The 22,694-nt window shown below is 34.1% G+C and overlaps 1 protein-coding gene across 3 annotated transcripts in view; it reads left to right on the forward strand.

The window, feature by feature from the left end:
• The window catches only part of ESRP1 (epithelial splicing regulatory protein 1), a 100,545-nt gene that overhangs the window by 46,884 nt on the left and 30,967 nt on the right, over positions 1-22,694 (forward strand). For 2 of the 3 annotated variants that reach the window (XM_051970869.1, XM_051970871.1), the window contains exons 11-13: positions 807-1,025; positions 11,758-11,956; positions 16,620-16,788. In XM_051970869.1, the coding sequence (XP_051826829.1) occupies positions 807-1,025; positions 11,758-11,956; positions 16,620-16,788 (587 nt within the window). The remainder of the gene's footprint in view (positions 1-806; positions 1,026-11,757; positions 11,957-16,619; positions 16,789-22,694) is intronic. The other variant, XM_051970870.1, reaches the window with a different exon arrangement.

Genomic DNA, 22,694 nt, shown 5'->3' on the forward strand with positions numbered 1-22,694 from the left:
GAAACAAGATCTATATCAGAGAAACTGACTAACGTTTTTTTTTCCAACTATGGCTGCATTGATTTTGTTTGTAATCAGAATTATCCACTTTATTTCCTATTATCGTCTTTATCTCTTGTTTAGTCAAATACTCTTCCCTTATCCATAGATCTGACATGTAAAATTTTCTAGTCTCCCCTAATGTGCTTATGATGTCAACCTTTATGTCCAAATCATGTACCCATTTTGACTTTATCTTGGTGTATACGAGATTTTGTCTAAGCCTAGTTTCCGCCAAACTGTTTTCCAGCTTCCCCAGATTTTTTTTCCCAAAGGTGAGATCTCAATGCAAAGTAGTTTTGAAATGGAGGTAGGGTAGAAAAGGCTTCATACAGGATTTTTGAAGGATTCCTAGAGGCAATAACTATTTTGGCCTAGTTTACAGCTACTATAAAAATTTGGAAATAAGAGCTGTATCATATATGAGAATCATAATCTCTCTCTCTCTCTCTCTCTCTCTCTCTCTCTTTCTCTCTCTCTCTCTCTCTATATATATATATATATATATGTGTGTATGTGTGTGTGTGTGTATATATGTATATATATGTGTGTGTATGTGTGTATCTTAAGATGGTATCAATGAGCGACATATGGCCTAAGTAGACAGATCTAGAAAGAACACAACCTAAGTCAGAGTTGAGTTGAATTGCAGTGGAAATTCATATAATACAGCTACTTGGGGAGAAAGAAAAGCTCCATGGTGGTTTTTCTCAATAAAAGAAATAATTCTTTTCTCTCACAGGCTATTTGTTTTGCTTCACATGCAGGTGCTGAATCGGTTTTCTTCTACACCTCTCATTCCACTCCCAACTCCCCCTATCATTCCTGTACTACCTCAACAATTTGTGACCCCCACCAATGTCAGAGACTGCATACGTTTAAGAGGACTTCCTTATGCTGCCACTATTGAGGACATATTGGAATTTTTGGGAGAATTTTCCAGTGCTATTCAGACTCATGGAGTTCATATGGTATTAAATCATCAGGTAAGTTGTTTGTTAGGAAAAACATCTAATCTAAATGAACTATCATTTTGAGGGGATCCTTCAAGGTCTTTTATAAATGAGCATCAAAAATATCTACTAACTATGGTTTTACAATGTCTAGGGGAAAACCTTATTTAGAAATAAGCAATTGAGAAATGCTATGGAAAAAAAGTTTTTTTTAACTTTTCTTGTTATTTATATTCAGTACTGAAGGAAAAGCTTAATTTCAGTTCAAGGCTACTGAAGATAAAAATGTAATTTTATTTTTCTCAGCTAAGGCAAAGCTTCTTAAACTGTCAGTTGTGACTCCATGTGGGGTCATATAACTGAATGTGGGAGTCATAAAATTAAGATTTATTATTAGTAAATGTTTAATTTGCATACCTATTTTATATACGCATCTGTTTGAAGTTATGTAAAAATTTCTGAGATGAAAAGGGGTCACAAGTAGAAAAAATTTTTTAAAATTAAGTTGATCTAAGATCACAGACCCCTGGAATCTCATCTCTGTATTGTAAATTAAAAATCCTCGTCTCTAAAACCAGTTGCTAATTGTTAGTGATCTTTCATAGAATATGGAGAGGTAGTTTAGATTTTAGACTGATTCCTTCATCTTACATCTCAATTTAAAAAGCATATCAGTCAGTTAACCAGCATATACAATATGTCAGTCACTGTGCTAAGTAGAAGTGTATTAAGAGGCAAAAATGTGGTCACTTCCCTCAAGTAGCTCCCATAAAAATGGGGGAGAGAACATGCAGAAAACTGTGCTTACAAAATATATATAATGTAAATAGAAATAGTCTTAGAGGAAGGCACTTTTAGTGTTAAATTACTAAACAGAAATAAATCAAAAACAGTTCTTTACTACAAAAAAAAACTTTACATTCTGTTCAAGAAGAATTGCACATACTCGTATCAATATATATTTTTATCTGATCTATTTAACATGCAGAAAAGGGACTGTTTTAATTTTTTATACTTTTATCTCTAGTGCAGTATGTGGCACATCCTAGCATGTTGACATATTAATCTGGATTGGGGTAAAGAGCCTACCAATTTGAGAAATTAGGAAATGCTTCATTTCCTAATGAAATAGTCATTTGAATGACAATCTTGTGTGAAAGCTTGAATATGGGAAATGGAAATGTCATTAGGGAGTTGGGGCACGGGAGAAATGGCAAATGAATCAATACGATTAGAAGACAAAGTGTCTGGCATCATTGAAAGTCAATGGTTATTAATCTGTAAACAAGTTGCCACAGGTAAATACTGTGTTTTTTGTCTCTTGATTGGAATATATAGAATGTATTGTGCTGAACCACCTAATGAAGCAAATTTAATTGCATCAGGAGTTAAAAGTTGTTTACTATTTAATGATTTTGAGAGGATTCTGTTTTTTGAAATTAGGGTATTTCCTAAGTGAAATCTTTTTCTGGCCTTAAATAGAAAGTTATCTCAGAGGGAAGGGCAATTCAGAGTAAACTTGCTTCTGTAGCTACATGGTAACAATAGATATTGATGAAATGTGATCTTGCCCAATTAAAAAAATGAAAAAATTCCCTTAGATTTAAAAAACACTCTTTGTAATAGTCATAATAATAATAAATTCAAAAGAAAAACAGGTTTAGTCATACTCCATTTAAATATTTCGCCAATGCTAAAATCTAAGAAAAAAATTGTAGATTAAAATAACTGTAATATGTGGCTCATCAAAGTATTTTTTTTAAGTTTCAACTTTTTGATCAAAGTATGATATGTGACTATCATATATATCTTCCTATATTATTATTGTGATACAATAATCCTAGAAATTTCATTTTCCTGACTTTCAAGTGTATTTACTTTGTTAGCTGCTTCTCATCTACTTTTTGCTCTCCTTTTTTTAGGTTACTGAGCATTGATAGAGAAAATCAATTAATTTTTCTGACCTATTTAGCATAAATTTATATGGGTCCTTTATATTATTCCCTTTCTGTCCCCTTTCTGGGTAAGTGATATCTTCTCTTGACTGATATAAAGCCATTTAATCTTCATTTAATTTTCATTCTTTTCATCTTAAAATCTCTTCCCCATTCTAACTCTTAATCTCCTGCTTCAGAAATATCCCTCTTTCTTGACAAGGCTAACCTACAGACTTCATCTGAAGACTTGAACAGCCTTCTCTTTCTTCATCTTCAAGTGACAGCTTCTTTTATACCTACAAACATATTCAGGTATAGAAAGAGAAAGTATTTAGATACTTTATACACCTAGTATTGTGCTAAGCACAGGGGATATAAACAAGAAAACAAGACAGTCCTATTCTTTTCTTTTTCTTTCTTTCTTTCTTTTTTTTTTTTTAAAAGACAGTCCTATTCTCAAAGAACTTACATTCTAATAGGAGGAGCCAAATATAAAGTGGTACTCTAAAGTGGGAAGAGGGAATTGGGTAGAAAGGAAAGAGAGTGTACCCTTCTTGGGTACATGGAGATAGAGCAATCCAAAGTAAGCCAGATATAATCAGTGACAGTGTGTCCTGTACTTATGTTTGGTTTTTAGCTACTACACACTTGAAATGCTGTCTTTCATCTTTCCTTTTTCTGCCAAACTTTTTGAAAAACAACTTCTTTTAGCCCATGTCTTACAAATACTGCAGAGATGTCAGAGGATTATCAGTTTAAAAAAAAGGCAATTAAAAGATACATTAAAAATATATCAGGGTTTCTTAAACTTTTTCTATTTGTGACTCTTTTTTGTCTGAGAGATTTTTACATCACCCCAGTTATATATATTTATAAAATAGGTTTACAAATCAAATATTTAATTATTGTAAATTATTCATATTCAGTTGCACAACTCTATAAGGAGTAATAAACTTCAGTTTAAGAAGTTGAGATATAGATAACTATTATCAGAGCCTGAAAGTTCTGGATTGAACCCTACCTTTGATATGTACTGGCTAAGTCTCTTACTGAGTGCTCCAGACCAATTTCTATTTTCTAGATTTGTAAATTGCAGGAAGGTGCTACTCTGGCAAGTGGTAGGATGATGGATTATATTATTCTTCATATACTCTCATTTTCAATCAAACTGGGCTTCCTAACTTAAGATTCCATCTTGTATTCCACTTGTTCTGTCCTCTTAATATTGCTTATCTGCTTCAAAAAGTAGCTTGAGGACTTTCTTTGATTTTCCTCTGACCTTTTCCAACCATGTTCTCTCTTTCTCTAAAATACATTGTGATTTTTATATATGATTCTCTGTGTACATGCTGTACTCTTCTGGCATAACAGTTCTTAACATTATTAACATGTTCCCCTTTAATAGTCTGGTCAAGTCTTTGGGTCCCTGTTTAGAATAGTGTTTTTAAGTACAAATATATATAAGACTTTTAAATTTATAATGAAATAGTTTTCAAAATATTTTTTCTCTCCTCTAGTGGAATGAATTGTAACCCAATTGCAGTAGAGAGTCTGGTTTTTCCATTCTGTATTCAATTATTATGAAGAACCTTGTACAAATGCTTAATTTAAGAATTGTTAAATTGCAAATCATGTAAATGAAACTAACATGCCAAAGAAGAGGTTAAGAAGCTCACAAAAATAATAATAGAATTATAATTCTAGTGCTTAATTTGTTAATTTACTAGGAGAAATATTGCCAATTTTCAACCTTAGTTTCAATCTGGATCATTTTTTCTCCACATATTTAGTGTTTAGTAACAGTGGTGAAGTCTGTACACTAAAATTAATGAGCATTTACTGAACATTTAAATGTGCCATGCACTTTGCTAAATGATGGAATTACAAAGGCAGGTAGAAACAGTCTCTTCTTTCAAGCAGGGTTATAGTTAGAGCTTGCAAACAATTATGTGTCAACAGGTTTTATAGCAGATAAATTCAAAATAATCTCAGAGGGAAGGTACTAGCATTAAGATGAATTGGGTAAAGGTAAGATTTTTAACCTAAATAAAATGAAGCTAAAAAAGTCAGAAAGTAGAGTTATAGAGGAAGAGAATTCCAGGCCAGTAAAAATAGATGGGGGGCAGCTAGGTGATGCAGTAGATAAGAGTACCAGCCCTGAAGTCAGGAAGACCTGAGTTCAAATGTGATCTCAGACACTTAACACTTCTTAGTTGTGTGGTCCTGGGCAAGCCACTTAACCCCAATTACCTAAGCCAAAAAAAAAAAAATACATGGAGGCAAGAAATGGAGTGTTCTCTCCAGGGAATAGCAAGAAAGCCAGTGTCACTGGGTCACAGAATATGTAGAGGTGAGTAGAGTGCAAGAAAAAAAATGGAAAGATAGAAACAGTCCAGGTACTGAGGAACTTTAAAAGTTAAAGGGCTATATTTGATTCTGGAAGTAATAGGAAGTTACTGGATTTTATTGACTGTGGCAGTGACATGTCAGACCTACATTTGAAGGTAATTAGTTTGACCCTTAAGTGGAGGATAGGCTGGAATAATGAGGGAATTGAGGCAAATTCCAGAACCAGAAAATGGATCAAAAAGCTATATATAAAGCCAGATATAAAGATCTGCACCAGAATGGTAGAAATGTCAAGGTAGAGAAGGAGGCACATGCCGGCTTATTTACTTTAAAATATGTAGCAAAGCAGGCAAGAAAATCTTGTTCATAAAATCAAAAATCAACATGACTCTGGGTGTTCATGTTAACAGAACAGAAAATAATAAAACATGTGCTGCTAAGAGTGGTATTGTGAATGAAATTGTTGAATGTGCAATTATGCTTGCAGAAAATGCAATGACTCATGGTGATTTGTCACACTAATAGTTATGTCTCTTTCACATTGCCATATAGAACTTTCTTGGAGTTTTACTTCATTACTCCCTAGTGTGAGAATTTTAAGAGTTACTTATTTATTTCAGAACCACTTAAAGTTAGTTCATTGTTTCTCTGATCCCCTCTGAATAGTTATCCAAAATGATTATTTTCAGTCAGTAGGCCTCAATGCCTTAGAAGCAGCTAAATGCTTTAGTGGATAGACCACTGAGCTGGGAATCAGAAAGATCTGAGTTCAAATTAGGCCTTAGTTAATAACCTGTTTGACTCTGGGAAAGTAACTTATCCTCTGCTTGCCTTAGAAGGAAATGGCAAATCATTCCAATATCTTTGCCAAGAAAATGGACAGTTCTGGCGTGCAATAGTCCATGGAGTTACAAAGAGTCAGATGTGACTCAATGACAACAACAGACTTCAGTGGACAAAGCCTGTTGGGTCAGTCAATCAGTAGACATTTATTAATTTCCTACTATATGTTGGATACTATGCTGAATGCTGGGAATGGAAAGAAAGACAGTCCCTGCCTTACAGCTCACATTCTGAGATAATTTTGTACAAATAAGCTTTATCAGAAATAATTGGACAAATCGAAAATAATCAATAAAAAAGTAACAAGAAATGAGTCTTGGAAAAACTTTGTGGAGAAGATAAGATATTAGGTGGGACTTGACGGAAGTCATGTAATCCAGGAAGGAGAGAGAATATTTCAGAATTGGGGAACAGCCAAAGGAAATGCCTGGATTTAAGAGATGGAATATCTTGTTCAACAGCTATGAGATCAGAATGAACACTCTTTATAACAAAGCCTAAATGATCGTTAATGCTTGATAGTTGCTATCCAAAGAATACATGAAGGATCTTTGATTTAAACATAATGAGGAATTCTCAGGATAGAAAATCCCCTTCATCAAACGAAGAGATAAATTCTAGGGAGTAATGCTTAAGGCATGTAGTAATGTAATGTAATGCTTAAGGCCTGTTATATATCTCATAAGTGTCAAGAGGCCAGGTAGGAGCTCAGTTTTACTAAGCCAAGCAATCTACTTATTGTGTCATACTGCCCCTGTCTAGATGTGGTTAGAGTTGAGATAAAACTACAATTTGCCAGAAGGGTGATACATGGTTGTATCTGACAGTTCTTGGCTGGTAGCAAATAATGGCAACCTTTGTGAATATAAACAGATTCTAGTGTTTCTAGATATTCAGACTGCCGTAGCCAGACCCAATCTGCTCCTGACTTCCTAGAAATACAAATTAACAAGGAACCAGCTTATAGTAAGAGTACTAGAGTGAAATGAGTCATATGATAGAATGTGTTCCTTTGGTGTAGGGTGTAGCTATACTTTGGGAGTGGAATGTATTAGATGCAGAATTGGGGAGCTTGGATTAGAAATTGGATTTAGCTACTTAATGTCAGCATGACTATCTGTGAAGTCAGAGTGGTTTTAGGTATTGAAAAACTCTATCATTTCAATTTTGGGTTTAGCACTGTTTTCTATTTTATTTTGTTTTTCATTTAACAAACATTTATTTTCTCTTTCTCCCCAATATAAAAAAAGAGGAAAGAAGAAAAACCTTTGTCACAAATATACATAGTCAAGCAAAGCAAATGCCCACACAGTCCATGTCCACAAGGATTATGTCTGATTCTGCATTTTGAAACCATCACTTCTCTGTTGGGGTGTGGGAAGCATGATTCATCATCAGTCCTCTGGAATCATATTCAGATATTAAGTCTTTCAAAGTTGCTTGTGTTATATGGTTGTTATATACATCATTCATCTTGTTCCAAAACGCACTTCATTCTGCATTGTTTCATATATTTTCCCCATCTTCTTCATAATTTCTTATATAATACAGCTATTGCTGGGGGTTTTTTCTATAACTTATTTGTCCCATTATCTCCCTGTTTGGCCCTCAAATGTTCTAGTTTTAGGATGCTAACCTGAACCTTGAAAACATGTAGAATCTGCCTTTAGAAATTAATTTTCCATGATTCTGGTATGTAATAGCAGGCTGATAATATTTGTTTTTCTTCATGGATATTTACCAGCCTTCTCTGGGATAGCATAAATAGTGAAGGAGAACGGCAAAATCTATTACTTCTGCTAGCTACCACCAGCTAACATTTATATGGTACTTTAGGGTTTTACAGATGGCTTTATAGTATGTCTTGTGTTATTCTCACCACAACTATAGAAGGTAGGTACTGCTATTTTCACCTTTTTACAGATGAGGAAACTGAAGAAACAAGTCTAAATAATCTTCCCATACTTAAACAGCCTGAATATGAAGTCAGGTCTTCCTGAATCCAGGTCCAATACTCTGTCCACTAAGCTAAGCCACCCAATTGCCTCTGTATTGACATGCAAGAAATTTCTAAAGGTAACTTTTGTAGTCATTATTAATCAAAAGGAAAAATTTCTTCATGTTTTCAAGATTTTAATTTTACATGACCTCCCTCCTTGCCTTGTCCCTCAAAAAATTATGTGGCACACTCACTGGAAAGTATAAGTTGGTGAATTTTTTTTTTAAAATACTTAGTAAAACTTTAGCAATTTTTCTGAAATTAATTTTATCTGTTATTAATATTCTCTTTTTTATAGCAGTATTTATGTCTTTCCCACGCTGCTGTGGCTGGTAGAGATTAACAAAAAACCTAGGTGCAAGATTCCTAATCCCTTTAATAATTAGAATATCTACTTTAGAACATACTAGCTGCCTTACCTTCCTCCCTCCACTACCTACTCTCCCCTACCCCATAACATATATACTCCTTCTCTTAAGGCTTTAGTGTCCTATGAAGGGTGTATGTAGAAAAGACTAGATTTTCCAAAGTCCTCTGACTATTGTGGTCATCTCTTTCATATGTATCTCCTACTTTTATTGCCAGATCTTCACCCTTAGCTTATAGGTGTGTATCTCCAGAGAGTAAAAGATGAAGAATAAGTAGGAGGAAAAAGAAGATATCCTTGTAGGATTTCTATCCTTGTAGGCATTCCTATCCACACCTTAGAATGAGGAAAAGGCCTAAATGTCCAACAACAACAACCAAAAAACCACCAAACTGGATCACTGTTATAGAATATACTGATATTGTGTAGACATTTAGGGGGAGATTAGATAAACATGTATCAGTTTCAAGGAGGCAGTGCAGTGCCATGGAAAGAGGGCTGGATTTGGCATCAAGAGGACCCAGGATTAAGCAACCATTTTTAAACTATTCACTATGTATCCAAAACTGTGCAAGAACTTTTTGATTCTTTACATCTGCCATTATTTTCCTTTAAGTCCAATTTTCTTTTAGTTGATTAAAGGATCATATTAATGAGTCATATGTGAGTTAAGATAGTCTATTCCACTAATGAAAAGCTTCCTTTGTTCCACCCTCTTAACTCTGCCTCTATCTTCTTGAAAATTAATGATTTTGGTTTAAAAAAGAAATCTGTATAAATTCTCTACCACCACTTGGAAAAAACCTTATGATTTGCCCCGCAGGTATATCATTGAACACATTTTCTTTTAATGCTTCATTTAAATCAAATTGAGATCTCATAGATCTTGCTATGGAGAATCCATGTTTTTATAATCACAATCCCAGATGGGTCCTAGGTAGTAGGACCTATATTTAGAACCTTATCTTTTTGGGACATCAGCAAAATTGGAATTGCAGCATGGCTCCCTATGTTTCTTTTCATTCTCCCTCAGACATAATGATCAATTGTGTCAATCTCCCAGGGAGATTTGTCTCAGTGGGAAAATTCTACTTGTTAGTTACATGAAAGACCAGGATCCTTTTTGTGGGGTTGGGGTGGGGGGAAGTGGATAACATTGTTGAAAATGGATGTGTTCCCTGTTACAATAAAGCAATTAATTGCAGAAACTTTGCTTGAGATGTCTGTTAATATGCCATCAGCATTTAAATGGTCCCAAGGAGACTTTGTCTACCATTAAATAGGAAAGCAACCCTATATCCACCTGTTTTCTTTCCCCTCCTCTTTTTTGTTCTCTCTCTTTCTGAAGTTATAATTTTTTAACAAAGCTAAAATTAAGACGGAATCTCCAAGGGATAAAATGTGCTTCCTCATACACATCTCATTTCCCTAGTCATAAAGTGATAAATTTGATTTAAATGAAAAATGATAATCTGGCTTTGAAGAAAATAGATTCTAAGGAAAACCTGCTTTCATTTTGTTGATTTTTTTTTTAAATCATCATTAAGCCTAATAATCTCAACAAAATAAAGCAAAGCAAATATAAAAACCATAAACTCCATACTCTTTGCTGTTTCTCCCCAAATTGTATGCATATTGATGAAACATCTAAATTATTTTTTATTTCCTTCTATTCTGTTTTTTTTTCTATGTACTTATTAGATTTTGTTACTGTTTAAAGAATTAAAAAATTGTCAGCGTTAGAGTTCAGATACTGCTTGCTTTGTTCTGGATCACTTATCATAAGACTTATTACATTTCTTTTTCATTTTCTATGCAATGTTATTTCATTTTATTGACTATACCATGGCTTATTCAAGCATTCTCTGATTTTTGTATGTGCTTGTTGCTTCTAGTCCTTAAATATAACAAAGATATTAGGTATCTTTAAAGTGGTGGATCAATTTTTTTTTTTAATAATCTTCTGTTTTTTATAGGTTATCACAGATTCATTAGTGGCCAAACTACTGGTAATAAACCTACCCATATTTGACTAGGGTGGATCTTGTACAGCAGACTTAGTATGTCACTTAGTGTCACTGAAAACTAGCATGGTTAAAAACCCATTAGAGTTTGTAATCAATTGGCATAGTCTTTGATAACCCATAGTCATCTTCAAGCCATGATGAATCACTTATAAAAGATATCAAAATAACATAACATATGTACTAATTGTAGGATGACTGCATCCATGCTTATGATTGGTTTTGTAAATCCATAGATATAACCATATTTGAGTACAGTGATATATATATATTTGATTATATTCCTGCCATCAATGAATCTTTTTCATTTTTAGCCATTATTGCTAAGTTGACTGTCACATAGCAACTCAGAATGATTTTAATTTTAATTTCTCTGATCATTAGCTACTTTTAAGTTATTAAAAATGACTTAATTTGTATTCCTTTATGGAGAGTTGTTTATATCCTTTGCCCATTTATCCTCGGAGGAACAGATATAAACTTGCCTTTAGATTTGAGACTCGAAGAATACTATTAATTGTTTAGGAGGGAAGGGGGAGAGGAAGCAGTACAAAGTAGTAGCTGACCTAAAACTTGAGGTAGGAGAAAAGAATTAGAGTGGTTCCTCAGAAACCTTAACCAAATCCCTCCCCAAGCCATCTGCTACCTTGGTCCTGAGGGGAAAGAGGAATATAGAAAGGGGGAGGGTAGAGAGAAGGATGAAGAGGAAGGAGAAAACAGAAGAAACATGAAATCAGGGGAAGAATAAAATTAGTCATTAGAAGATTATTGTGGACTTAATCACAATATATGGAGTGAGATATTTGAGACTACAGCTCACCTTTGCCTGCCACCTTTCAGTATTGGATTAAGATTAATCAGGAGGTCAAGTCCTCTGATTTTCAGGAAGAAAAAGACAAAATCCCTAAATTGCAAGCAGTTCTTAGAGACCATCATGAAGGTTATAAAGACACTTTACTAGAATCTGTTTCTCTGTATTTGTGTCAAATTAAGAGAATTCCTTTCAGTTTTGAGCTTTAAAACCCTTTGCTTCTAATTTTATAGTCCAAATAACAGAGATACTGTTTCCAGTTATTAGATGGGAATACAAATCTCATCTTTTTAGATTTGCTAGCACTTAATACTTAAAATCTCAGTGATGTAAATGATTGTCCCATGGTATATTAACCAACAATTGTTTCCTAGAAATAGAAGATGAATTTTTTTCCCCCTTGTAATACGAAACTTTTTTTTTTCCCTCCATCAGGGTCGCCCATCAGGAGATGCCTTTATCCAGATGAAATCTGCAGACAGAGCATTTATGGCTGCACAAAAATGTCATAAAAAGACTATGAAGGACAGATATGTTGAAGTCTTTCAGTGTTCAGCTGAGGAGATGAACTTTGTGTTAATGGGGGGCACTTTAAATCGAAATGGCTTATCCCCACCGCCATGTAAGTTACCATGTAAGTTTTTCTTGGGTCTTGGCGCTATCCTCCTCTGTGTGCTGGTAGGTGCTTGAGCTGCTTTCATAACTATGTTCCTGGCTCTTTCTGAGGCAGATAAAATGGTCATATGAAGCTTTCCCATCTGAAATCAATAGTATCTGGTGATTTAACTTAAGACCTTGGTTGTGGAAATCCATAATGGAGAAAAAAAATTGTTAAAAAACAAACAAAAACGAACCTTCTTTCAGATCATCCTCTTGCCTTTCCAGTAATAAGCAACTTGATTTCTAAAGCTTAACATGCCCAAGTAAGTAAGCACTGATTCTGGGAAGCAACTTGGCTACAGAGATATTTTAATATGCATGTAAACTAATTTAAAGGTGAATTTGAAATTTTTACATGGAGACCTTTATTGGATGAATGATGGTAGGTTTCTTCTTTTTCTCTCTCTACTTTCTGGACAAGGAAAGATAAAATTCAAATATTACTTTACAGAGTGTCTGGAATAACAAATTAACACAAAGGCTAAAATTAACCACCAAAGTTTTCATTGGGTCACAGGATCAGTGCTTAATATCAGGCCATGTTCTTGCTCATTGGAACCTGGGTAGCAGTCAGCTGGTGTCCTATCTGTTATATAAATATGCTTTTTAGTCCATACTAAGTTCTGAATAGTGATTTAGGGAATATATTTTAAATGTTTAAAGCTTAATCTTTTAAGGGGGAGGGAAAGGTTCATGTAGGTAAAACATTATAGCACCTGAAATCATGATTATTGAAAAAAATATTTGTTATATTTATCTGAAGGAATCACTTAATATAGAATTTTTAGTCCTAGGCTCAAAGATGTGTCACAGCTCAAATGAATTCTAAAGATAAATGGTGATTTGATTTTGAAACTTGATTTGTTTTTGATTTGGAAGAACTGAACAACTTAGACCAAATTTTAGTCAAAAAGTATCCTTACCACTGCTTCATTTAGTCAGACAACTTGTTGACTGAATATTAACAGTCAATATTATTGATATAATATTGATAATAATAATATTTTTATCTCTTGGAGATAATTTTTCCTATATGTAAGATTTATAGTAGGACCATATAAAGGATATTTTATAACTACCTAGATGAGATGTATATAATATGTATTGCTAATTGTCACAGGTGTCTTTGGTGTATGACCATAGATGGAATTTAGAAGTAGAAAGTGATAATTAAGTTTTTTAGATTATAGATGAGCAAACTGAAAGCCAAATAGGTTCTGAAATGAGCCTGAGAGACCACTCAGGAGAAAGTCAATTTTATAAAATTGAAATTTCTAAAAAATAATACAGGTAGTTTAGGGGAAATCATATAATAGTATAATATGGCCAAAGATTTCTATGCAATGATTTATGAATTTCTCTAATATCTAATAGTTTCCTTTAGAATACATTTTATTATAGCCTTTTATGATTAGGTGAGATTTTCTCATAAAATCTAAATTTTTCTCTTAAAATGTGTTTATTCCCTTCTTCCTCTTCTTTTTAGAAAACAGCTAGTCCTACCTTCAGAGATATGAAACAGTCTTTCTTTCAAAGGTTAGATAGGACCAAATTAATTTTGGTTTTCTGAGTAGAAAGATTTTGGGAGGCATTTGTGTTGCCAACTGATCAAAGCTATGTCAAGAATATCTGAACTCAAATATGAATTAAGACTCTCCTTAGATGTATTAACTTGGCCAAGTCATTTAACTTTTATGTGTCTCAATTTCTTGTTTTGTAAAGTTAGCATAACAATACCATCTACCTCTCAAAATTATTGTGAAGATTAAGTGAGATAGTAATTGTAAATAACTTAGCACAGTACCTGGCACAATATTCAGTGCTATATAAATATGAATTATCAGGGGTAGCTAGCTGGCACAGTAGTTAAAGCACCATCCCTGAAGTCAGGAGAACCTGAGTTCAAATCTTGCCTCAGACACTTAACATTTCCTAGCTGTGAGTGTTTGGATGTATGTATGTATCTATCTATCTATATGTAGATATAGATATAGATATATATTTAAGAGAGAGAGAGAGAGAGAGAGAGAGAGAGAGAGAGACATTATTAATTCCCAATATTTGTTTTTGGAGAAACAAATAAAAAATATTTGTTTAAAATGAATTTAAAAACCAAAGACTAAGATTGTTATGTATCTAATGGAAAAATTAACTCACATTGTGCTGGATTTCCACTGATAAAGCTTAGTATCTTCCTTTTTCTAAAATAAAATATACTTCAAAGTGAAATTTTTTTGGCCTCTTGTCATATGATTTAAAAAGTTGCACAATTTGGGGAGCATTTCATACCTATTTTTTGAAGAATACTGCCAAACTTCAAAAAAAATGATATTGTTGTAAAACTGTCATTGAGGAGTTCATTATTGAAGATATGAGGGAAGTATTCATTGACCCTTGAAGTAATATCAATAGTTGCTAAATAGCATATTGCAGGAGCAATATATTAAGGAACAGTTATGCATAGTCTTCTTTTTCCTAAAAAAAAATATTTAAGTATCCTATTTAAAAAGATAATTATATACAGTTATGACAGACTTTCCAGGAATACAGTAGTATAGTTTTTTGTTTTTGTTTTTTTTTTTTTGTTTGTTTGTTTGCTTTTTACTGAGGCAATTGGGGTTAAGTGACCTGCTCAGAGTCACACAGTACAGTAGTATAGTTTAACAAATTCTTTTTTCTTTATTTTCTTTCTTTCTTTCTTTTTTTTTTTTTTTTTTTTTTTGCTGAGGCAATTGGACTTGTGACTTTGCTCAGGATCACACAGCTAGGAAGTGTTAAATGTCTGAGACAGATTTGAACTCAGGTCCTTCTGACTTCAGGGCCAGTTTTCTATCCACTGCATCACCTAGCTGCCCCATTTAACAAATTCTTTAGAAGAATTGTTCAAATATCAAAGTGGCACTCGTACTTAACAAAAATTTTGGTAAAAACAAGATTCTTTTCCTTTCATTGTTTGAAAACAGAGCAGATATATTCAATTACTTCAGTTTACCATCTAATCATTCAGTTATCTTATCAGTAGGAGTCAAATACACCGTAAGCAACAGGAGTGGTGAAACTAGTTCAAATTCCAGTTCTGGTATTGACTTACTCTATAATTTTGGATTGATTAGCTTTTGGGTGTGTCAATTTTCTTGTCCATTCAGTGCATTGAATTAGATATAAAATTAAGATTCCCTTCAAGAGCAATTGGTTTCACTTGTGGCTGTATAATTTGTGTCTCCAAAAAAGAAACAGACCTGTAAAAAACTGAGTTCTCAGGTGCCGATACAAGGAAGAAATTATCTTATAAAATTCTAAATACATGTTAATGTGTCTCATGCATGACATGATATATTTCTGACCTATGAAATATTAACTATTAGACAAGAGTAAGAAGGTTAAAATCAAGTTGCCTATTCATTTGAATATAATCTTAGGATGATGATATGTTAAATGAGATGTGTAGTTATGATTGAAAACTTCTTTTCCATGATCATATACCTATCTCAACCAGGTTCATAAAAGAGAGTTCCTGAGAGAACTAAGTTGAATGATTTGAATTGATCCTTTTAGGGAAGAAATCTTGTTCATGTCAAAAATTCAGATAAAAATTTAGATATCCCTTCCAACTCTCATCTAAAGGATTCCAAGAAGAATGATAGTATGGTACAATGAAAAGAATATGGAATCTGAAGTCAGGGAGGTTGAATCCTGACTCTGACTAATGCTACCTTGAATGACCATGTGGAAGTTATTAGTGGAAGATGTTTAGTGTCTTTGGATCTCAGGCTTCCTCATCTGTAAAATGAGATTGGACTAGGTGGCTTCTGAAGTCACTTCAGCTTTAAATCTCTGCTTCTATAATCTCAAAATAGTGGCAATCCAAAGACATTCTCACTTGTCAGCCTTGAGGTTAACTTCAAATGTCTTTGAAATAAATTTTGAACCATCCTGAGGTAGGTTACCTATAGCCCTGGATTATACAATTTCCAATTTGACCCTTAGAGATATTCTTCCTGAAGTGGACATTGATCTAGTATAGACTGAACCCTTGAGGGTCTTTCTTTATTCTCAAGTATGTTATGACCCAGATTTCTAGAGGAATAGAAGAAATACTAAATGAACTGAAGCATTTTTAGTGTAAATTCTGTGTGTTGTAACTAGTAAAAAGGAAGATAACTGTGAAAAAGTAGAAGGAAAAGAAAATCAGGAGGTCCTGGTCTATTCTCAAACAAAAATAACTGGCTCTTTGAACAATTAGGAGTTTGTTGTGCTATGCTTTATCAGTATTTGTACAAGTAGATGAAAGAACCCTATCTCAGAGATGATGCATAGTTGAGATCCCTTGGACTACAGGGGGAAAAAAATTCATATCATACTATTAGAAAAGACAGACAATAGAATGGTACTAAGGCATAATATTTCTCAAATTTCATAGGAGAAGCTATAATTTCCAAGTCATTGGGACATATGTAATTATTACATTAATGCTGAGGGTTCCTTGGAATCAAAAAAGATGGGGGTGGGAAGGCTGGAAAAGACCCATCAGGGAAAATTCCCGACTGTACATTTTGTATCTAAAAACAATAACTTTGTGGCCCTTTTGCTAGTAAAGACTCTATGTGTGCTGTAACTCTCCCCTTTTTCCTATTTAGGTTTATCTCCTCCTTCCTACACGTTTCCAGCCCCTGCCGCAGTGATCCCGACGGAAGCTGCCCTTTATCAGCCTTCTGTCCTTCTGAGTCCCCGGACACTACAGCCCTCCACAGCCTACTATCCAGCTGGCACACAGCTTTTCATGAACTACACAGCCTACTATCCCAGGTAAGGCACCAAGGAAAGTGGAACCAAGAGGGAGGAACAAAGAATGCCTTGTGGGGCCAGGACCCAGAACTCACAAAAGAATATTGTCTGTGGTCACACTCAAGGTTAGCCCTGCAGGGAAGGGCTCCTTATTGCCGAACCTATGACCAGAAGAGAGCTCCTCTATGGCTCTATGGCTCTTTCTGAGCTGTGTGAATGATTTAGTACACATGTTCTTGCTGCACATTTGAAGAAATTATAACTTGGGGGAGAGAGAGAACAGAAAAGAGGGTGGGAAAAAACAGGTAGATATTCAGTGTAAACATTGAATTATATTATTTATCAATGAAGTATATTAGGATGCTGTTATTATCTTCATTTTACAGTTGAGGCAACTGAGTATGATAGAGCTTAAGTGTCTAGGATGATGCAACTATTAACTGTCTGAGGCAGAATTTAAATTTGGGTCTTTCTGGCTCCAAATCCAACACACTCTCCACTATTCTACCTAGATGATTTATATTATATATAAATCAGGAAAGCCATTTCTAAGTGATTTTCAGATAGCCAACAAAGCTGATGATTTTAACAAAATATAGGTAAGGAAGCATTTGAAAGTGTGTTCTCTGACAGGGATAATGGCATTATGCCTAAAATCCCTCCTACTGTGGAGTTGAGGCTAGTGGATTTCTTAAGTTTGGGAGTCCTGAGTTGCAAGTATTAAGGTCTGGTGTCTACAGTCTGGTTTTCATATGGTGAGACCACCACACTATCTATGGAGGAGGAAATTGGTCCATTTTGGGAAAATGAGCAGATTGTAGTAGCTTCCATGACAATAAGTAGTAAGATTCAACTCTTGAGTGGCTGTTCAGCTTTTAGACTGAGAGAGCAAGACCTGTTCTAAAAAGGGGGGGAAAAAAGGTAACATATTTGTGTGTGATATGTAAAGGTACAGTATAGCAACACGTGACAATAGCACTAATTAAAAATTAATCTTTAAAACTAGATCTTTTTCTTAAATTGGCTAGATTTACCTTTGTGTTTTATCTAATGATTAGCCTTTTGAGTTGGTGGCACTTTAGCTATTGTAGGATTAGACGGTGTCTTTATAGTATTGTTGTTTTTTTAATATAAATTATCCTCCTGGTTCTTTTCATTTCTTTTTTCATCAGTTTAAACATCCTACAAGTTTTTTTTGAATCAGTTTAAAAGTTTTATAAACGGTTAGAAAGTATCTAAGGCTGGATTTGAACTCGGATCATCCCAACCAACCCCTGGTTTACTACTCTATTCTCTGTACCATCTATCTGCCTACTTTGTTAAAAGAATTTAAAAAGAAAAAAATGTGGGGAGTAATAAGCAGCTCAGCAAAATTAATCAACATGTTATCCTATCTCTCTCATTTAACACCTACAATTTTCTATTTGTGAAATAAAACCATTGCTTAGACAAAAAAAAGTTTAGCATCTTAATTGTGGATTTGGAAGGGATCTTAGGGATCACATAATCCAATGCTGAAAGATTGAGGAACTCATCCAAAGTCTTATAGGCCAAGCTAGGATTTGAATCCAGGATGTCTTCTGAGGGTATCTCCATTGTCATCCCCCTTTGCCATGCTATATACATCCTGCATTTTATTCTAAATTAGCATCATTGTTCATGAAAGAAAAGAAAAATCTGAAGAATTGTTTCTTTTTTAAGCTTTTTGCTATAATGTTTTAAAAAAATGTCCAAGAGTAAGAGATCACTCCCCTCTCCCAAACAATGAGGTTCTTTACACAGGTGATCTAGAGACCTGTCTTTCAGCTTCTAGGGAGGAAATGCCAGAAGGAGCACATCACATTGGCTTCTTGCCCAAGGCTATTACACTGATCGTCTAATGAGTTCTATTCTCAATAATACTGCTGGTCCAAGATGAACTTCACTTTTGCCTTTGAACCTTAATAATGCCTAGACTGTGGCACAGAACATAAGCACTTGCCTTTCCTACTAAGGGAGCTTCAGAGAGAGAAACCAGCATTGTGATCCTTGCTCCCTTTATACACTACATAAAGCAGTGCAAAGACCTTTCCTCACCACAAAGTGAAATATTAATGCCATTTTGCAGATGAAGAAACTGAGACTCTTAGAAATTTAACTCATCCAAGGATCACATAGCTCAATCCAGTATTACTTCCACTCTCCCAGTATCCTTAACTATCTTCCTGAAGTAGCTGATCTACATTCCCCAGCCTCTACCTGTAGCAGGTTTAAGAACGCTGTTGTTTGTCCCCATTTCATTTCATGTCCTCCTCTTAGAACATGAAATAGAACAGAAAAATATTGTGGCCAGCCTATAAATGCTGATACTGATTGTGACTGAATTAAGAAAACCGTGTAAGTTGTAAAAGGAAATATGCCTTTTGCCTAATGGTTGAAAGTGACTTACTAATTTCTGACATGTAGGAAAGGCAAAGCAGCTTTTAAAATATACCCTAGATTAGTGGGATTACAAGATGCTTAAGAGACAGTTATCAACACCTTCAGATGGGATTGTCAGCATTGTCTAGGGAAGAGAGAGAGAGATATCATTTTCATCCATTTGCTGGAAACATCATGATATTTTTTTTATTTGTAGTTGCTTAGCACAGTGCTATTCACCTAATATACACCTGAGAAATATTTTTTCATTCATTCTAGTTTTAAATCTGTTCTTTTATTTTTATTCAGTATTTTTTTTAAGTCAAGTCTAACTCTTCATGATCTCATTTGGGCTTTTCTTGGCAAAGATACTGGTTTGTAATTTTTTTTTTCTCCACCTCAGTTAACAGATGAGGAAATTGAGGCTAACAGAATTATTCAACTTGCCCAGAGTCACACAGCTAGGAAGTGTCTGACATCAGATTTGAATTTAGGAAGATGTGTTCCTAACTCCAGACTGCAAACTCTATCCCCTGCTTCACCTACCTGCCCTTTTATTTTTATAGCTCTATGAAAAACACATTACTGTATATTATACCCAAGATAGTTTTAATTTTAGCAATAATTCTTTACAATAAGAAAACTTGAATTCTTGCATTTCAATCATTCAGTCCACACATGTATTAAGCACCTATTTATATGCTCAGACTGCTAGGCACTGGTGTATACACATGCAATGAATAAAACAGTATTTACTCAGAAGGAGCTAAACTCTTGACCTCCAGGTGTAGAATAGGAAGATGTTGGATTTGTTTCATGATGTGTTTTCATGATTTGTTTAACATGATATGGTCACAGAATGTAATCACATTCTATACTATTCAAGTGAAATCCTGATGAGAATATGATATTTGAATTCCATGACATAAGTACCCTTCTGCTTTTTTTTTTTTTTTTTTAAGAGATCTAAGAGATAATAGTGAAGAGAGACACCTTTTGGAAAAAATGGGAAAAGCAGTCCTAAAGAAATAGAAATCTGTAATGTGAAAAATGTTCCAGGTATTTGGAGGCAATGATATAATCTATCAATATAATATCTTAAAGAATAAGTGAATAGAACCTGTTCTTTCTCTCTCTCTCTCTTTTTTTTTTTTATGAGATGGAATAGCAACAGATACCTAAACCAAAAAAAAAAAAAAAGTGAGCAAAGGTGTAAAAGAGGGTATAAAGGATGTATACCATGAGTAATATACTCAGATTTTTTTTTTCTTTCTCTGCCTATGCCACTCATTTCCCTCTTGTTAAACTTCTGCTTTTTATTAAGGCTCCTCATTTCTCCTTGAAAAAGTGTCCTCCCAACACATTAGGAACAGAGAAATACACAGAAAAAAAAAAGAAAAGAAAAAGTGTCCTCCCTTTGAATTAGTAGCATAGGTGGGGAACAATTTAAATGAGAGGCTTGTCATATGTCTGCAATTAAACACCCATCTTGACACACTGGATAAAGATGTATTAGACTGGCATGTTTTTCTGCTTTTGTCATAATAGTTTAGTTGGCTCACTTTTCATTGGAAGCTGTAATTACCCATGATTCATCTTTAGCCAAGGGAAAAAGCACCCCAAATAGGTATAAATTATGGATTGAATCCTTTCCCCTGAACAGTACTTTCTGTCCCACCCAATTAGCTTCTCAGTAATAAATGACCTGTGTACTCTTCAAATGAGTCTTTATGTAAATGGAAGTTTTCTTACCTCCTAAGTAGCGAGTATTTCATTTGGGTAAGCAAGATGAAGGCTTAATGTTGACTACTTTGTCATTTTCTACTGTTCAGTTTTGGATTTTTTGCTTTCTTAATATTCTTTTGGTCATTGTAACACTTTTTAGAGGACTTTTCTTTTGCAATTTGCATGAGTTTAAGGCTTTTTAGTTTCCTCTCCTACATTTTATTTTACTTAGTGAAGAAAACCTACCAGTATCAAGTTTTAAAAAAAGTAATTTCATTTTGCAAGATGCTTGGTCATTCAAATATTTAGTTAAGCAAGTTACAACATGAGAATGGAATATAATGAAATTTGTAGAGTTAACTTTCTCTTATTAAATCTCATGAAGTTGAATGACCATTTGTAGTTAATGAAGATAAAGCAGATCACTAATGGCCCCATTTTGTATTTTTGGTGGTTGTTATTTCTATACTAGTGGCACAGTAGAGAGAGCACTGGACCTGAAGTTGAGAAGACTTTCTGAGTTCAAATCTGACCTTAGGCACTTACTAGCTATTGTATGACACTGAGTAAGTCATATAACCCTGTTTGCCTCATTTTCTTCATCTGTAAAAGGGACTAAAGAAGGAAATCGCAAACCACTCCGGTATTTTTATGAAGAGAACTCTAAATGGAGTTATGAAGAGTTGGACACAACTGAAATGACTACAACAATTTCTAAATGAGGATATGTTCAAATGGATTATGATATTACAAATTTAGATCTTGAAGGGACTTCCAAGGCTATCTGATCCAACCCCTCATTGAATAGTTGAGGAAAATGAAGTTTAGGAAAGGTAAATGATTGATTTCTCGAAGTCACATGACTTTGAACCAAAATCCTCTTGACTCTAGAGTCAATATTTTTTTCTAATGCAGAACACTACAATGAATTGAGTTTCTTTTCACAATGATAGTCTAGATACTTTCTTTATTCTAAATGAGAATAAACCATATTTATTCAAATAAATCATTTTCTGTAAGTACTAATTATTTCAATGGCGATAGAAGGGTTTTATTGAAATTGAGAAGAATGTAGCATAGTGGATTGAACCAGGAAAAGTCAAATTCTAGTCTTGTCTCCAGTTCCTGGTTCTAATTACTGATTCCTGGTTTTAGCTACTGGTTGTTAAGCTAGTCACTAGACTTCTCAGTATTCCCAGCATTTCTCTAAGACATAAATTGCTAAGATCATGACCATCTAATAATAATCATTATTATTATATAACATTGTGGATTCCTTGAAGACAAGGACTGTTTTTGGCTCACTTTATATTCTCAGTTCTTAACATGGTGCCTAACACAAAGTAAGTGATTCATAAATCTAGTGTTGATTATTGACTGAATGACAGTCTACTGCACCACCTAGCTGCTAATTAACTTGACAAAATTAAAACCAGACAAAAGCTGTCTGAGAATATTCAGTTCTTAAGTCTCTTGTCATTATTCATATACTTTATACATTCATTGCTTTCTGTTGCTTGTTATATAGATAACTATTTTTATCTATATGTATGGATTGTGTATATGAGACACTGTTGCTGAGAAGTGAAAAAATGGTGGCATTTAGGTATTGCTGTTAAGATGCATCAATTGAAGTAGTTAAGAGGGAGCCATTAGATTCCTGAATCAGGATTAAATGTGGTGGTGAAAATAGTATCTGACTAAATATAATAAATGGCAAGAACATTGGATTGGAAGAACTAGTTTTCCACCTGGGCAAGTCAATGGAACTCTCGATTGCCTAGGTTTTTTTTTTTTCATGT

This window comes from Antechinus flavipes, chromosome 1, assembly GCF_016432865.1.
Source record: "Antechinus flavipes isolate AdamAnt ecotype Samford, QLD, Australia chromosome 1, AdamAnt_v2, whole genome shotgun sequence".
Classification (NCBI taxonomy): domain Eukaryota; kingdom Metazoa; phylum Chordata; class Mammalia; order Dasyuromorphia; family Dasyuridae; genus Antechinus; species Antechinus flavipes.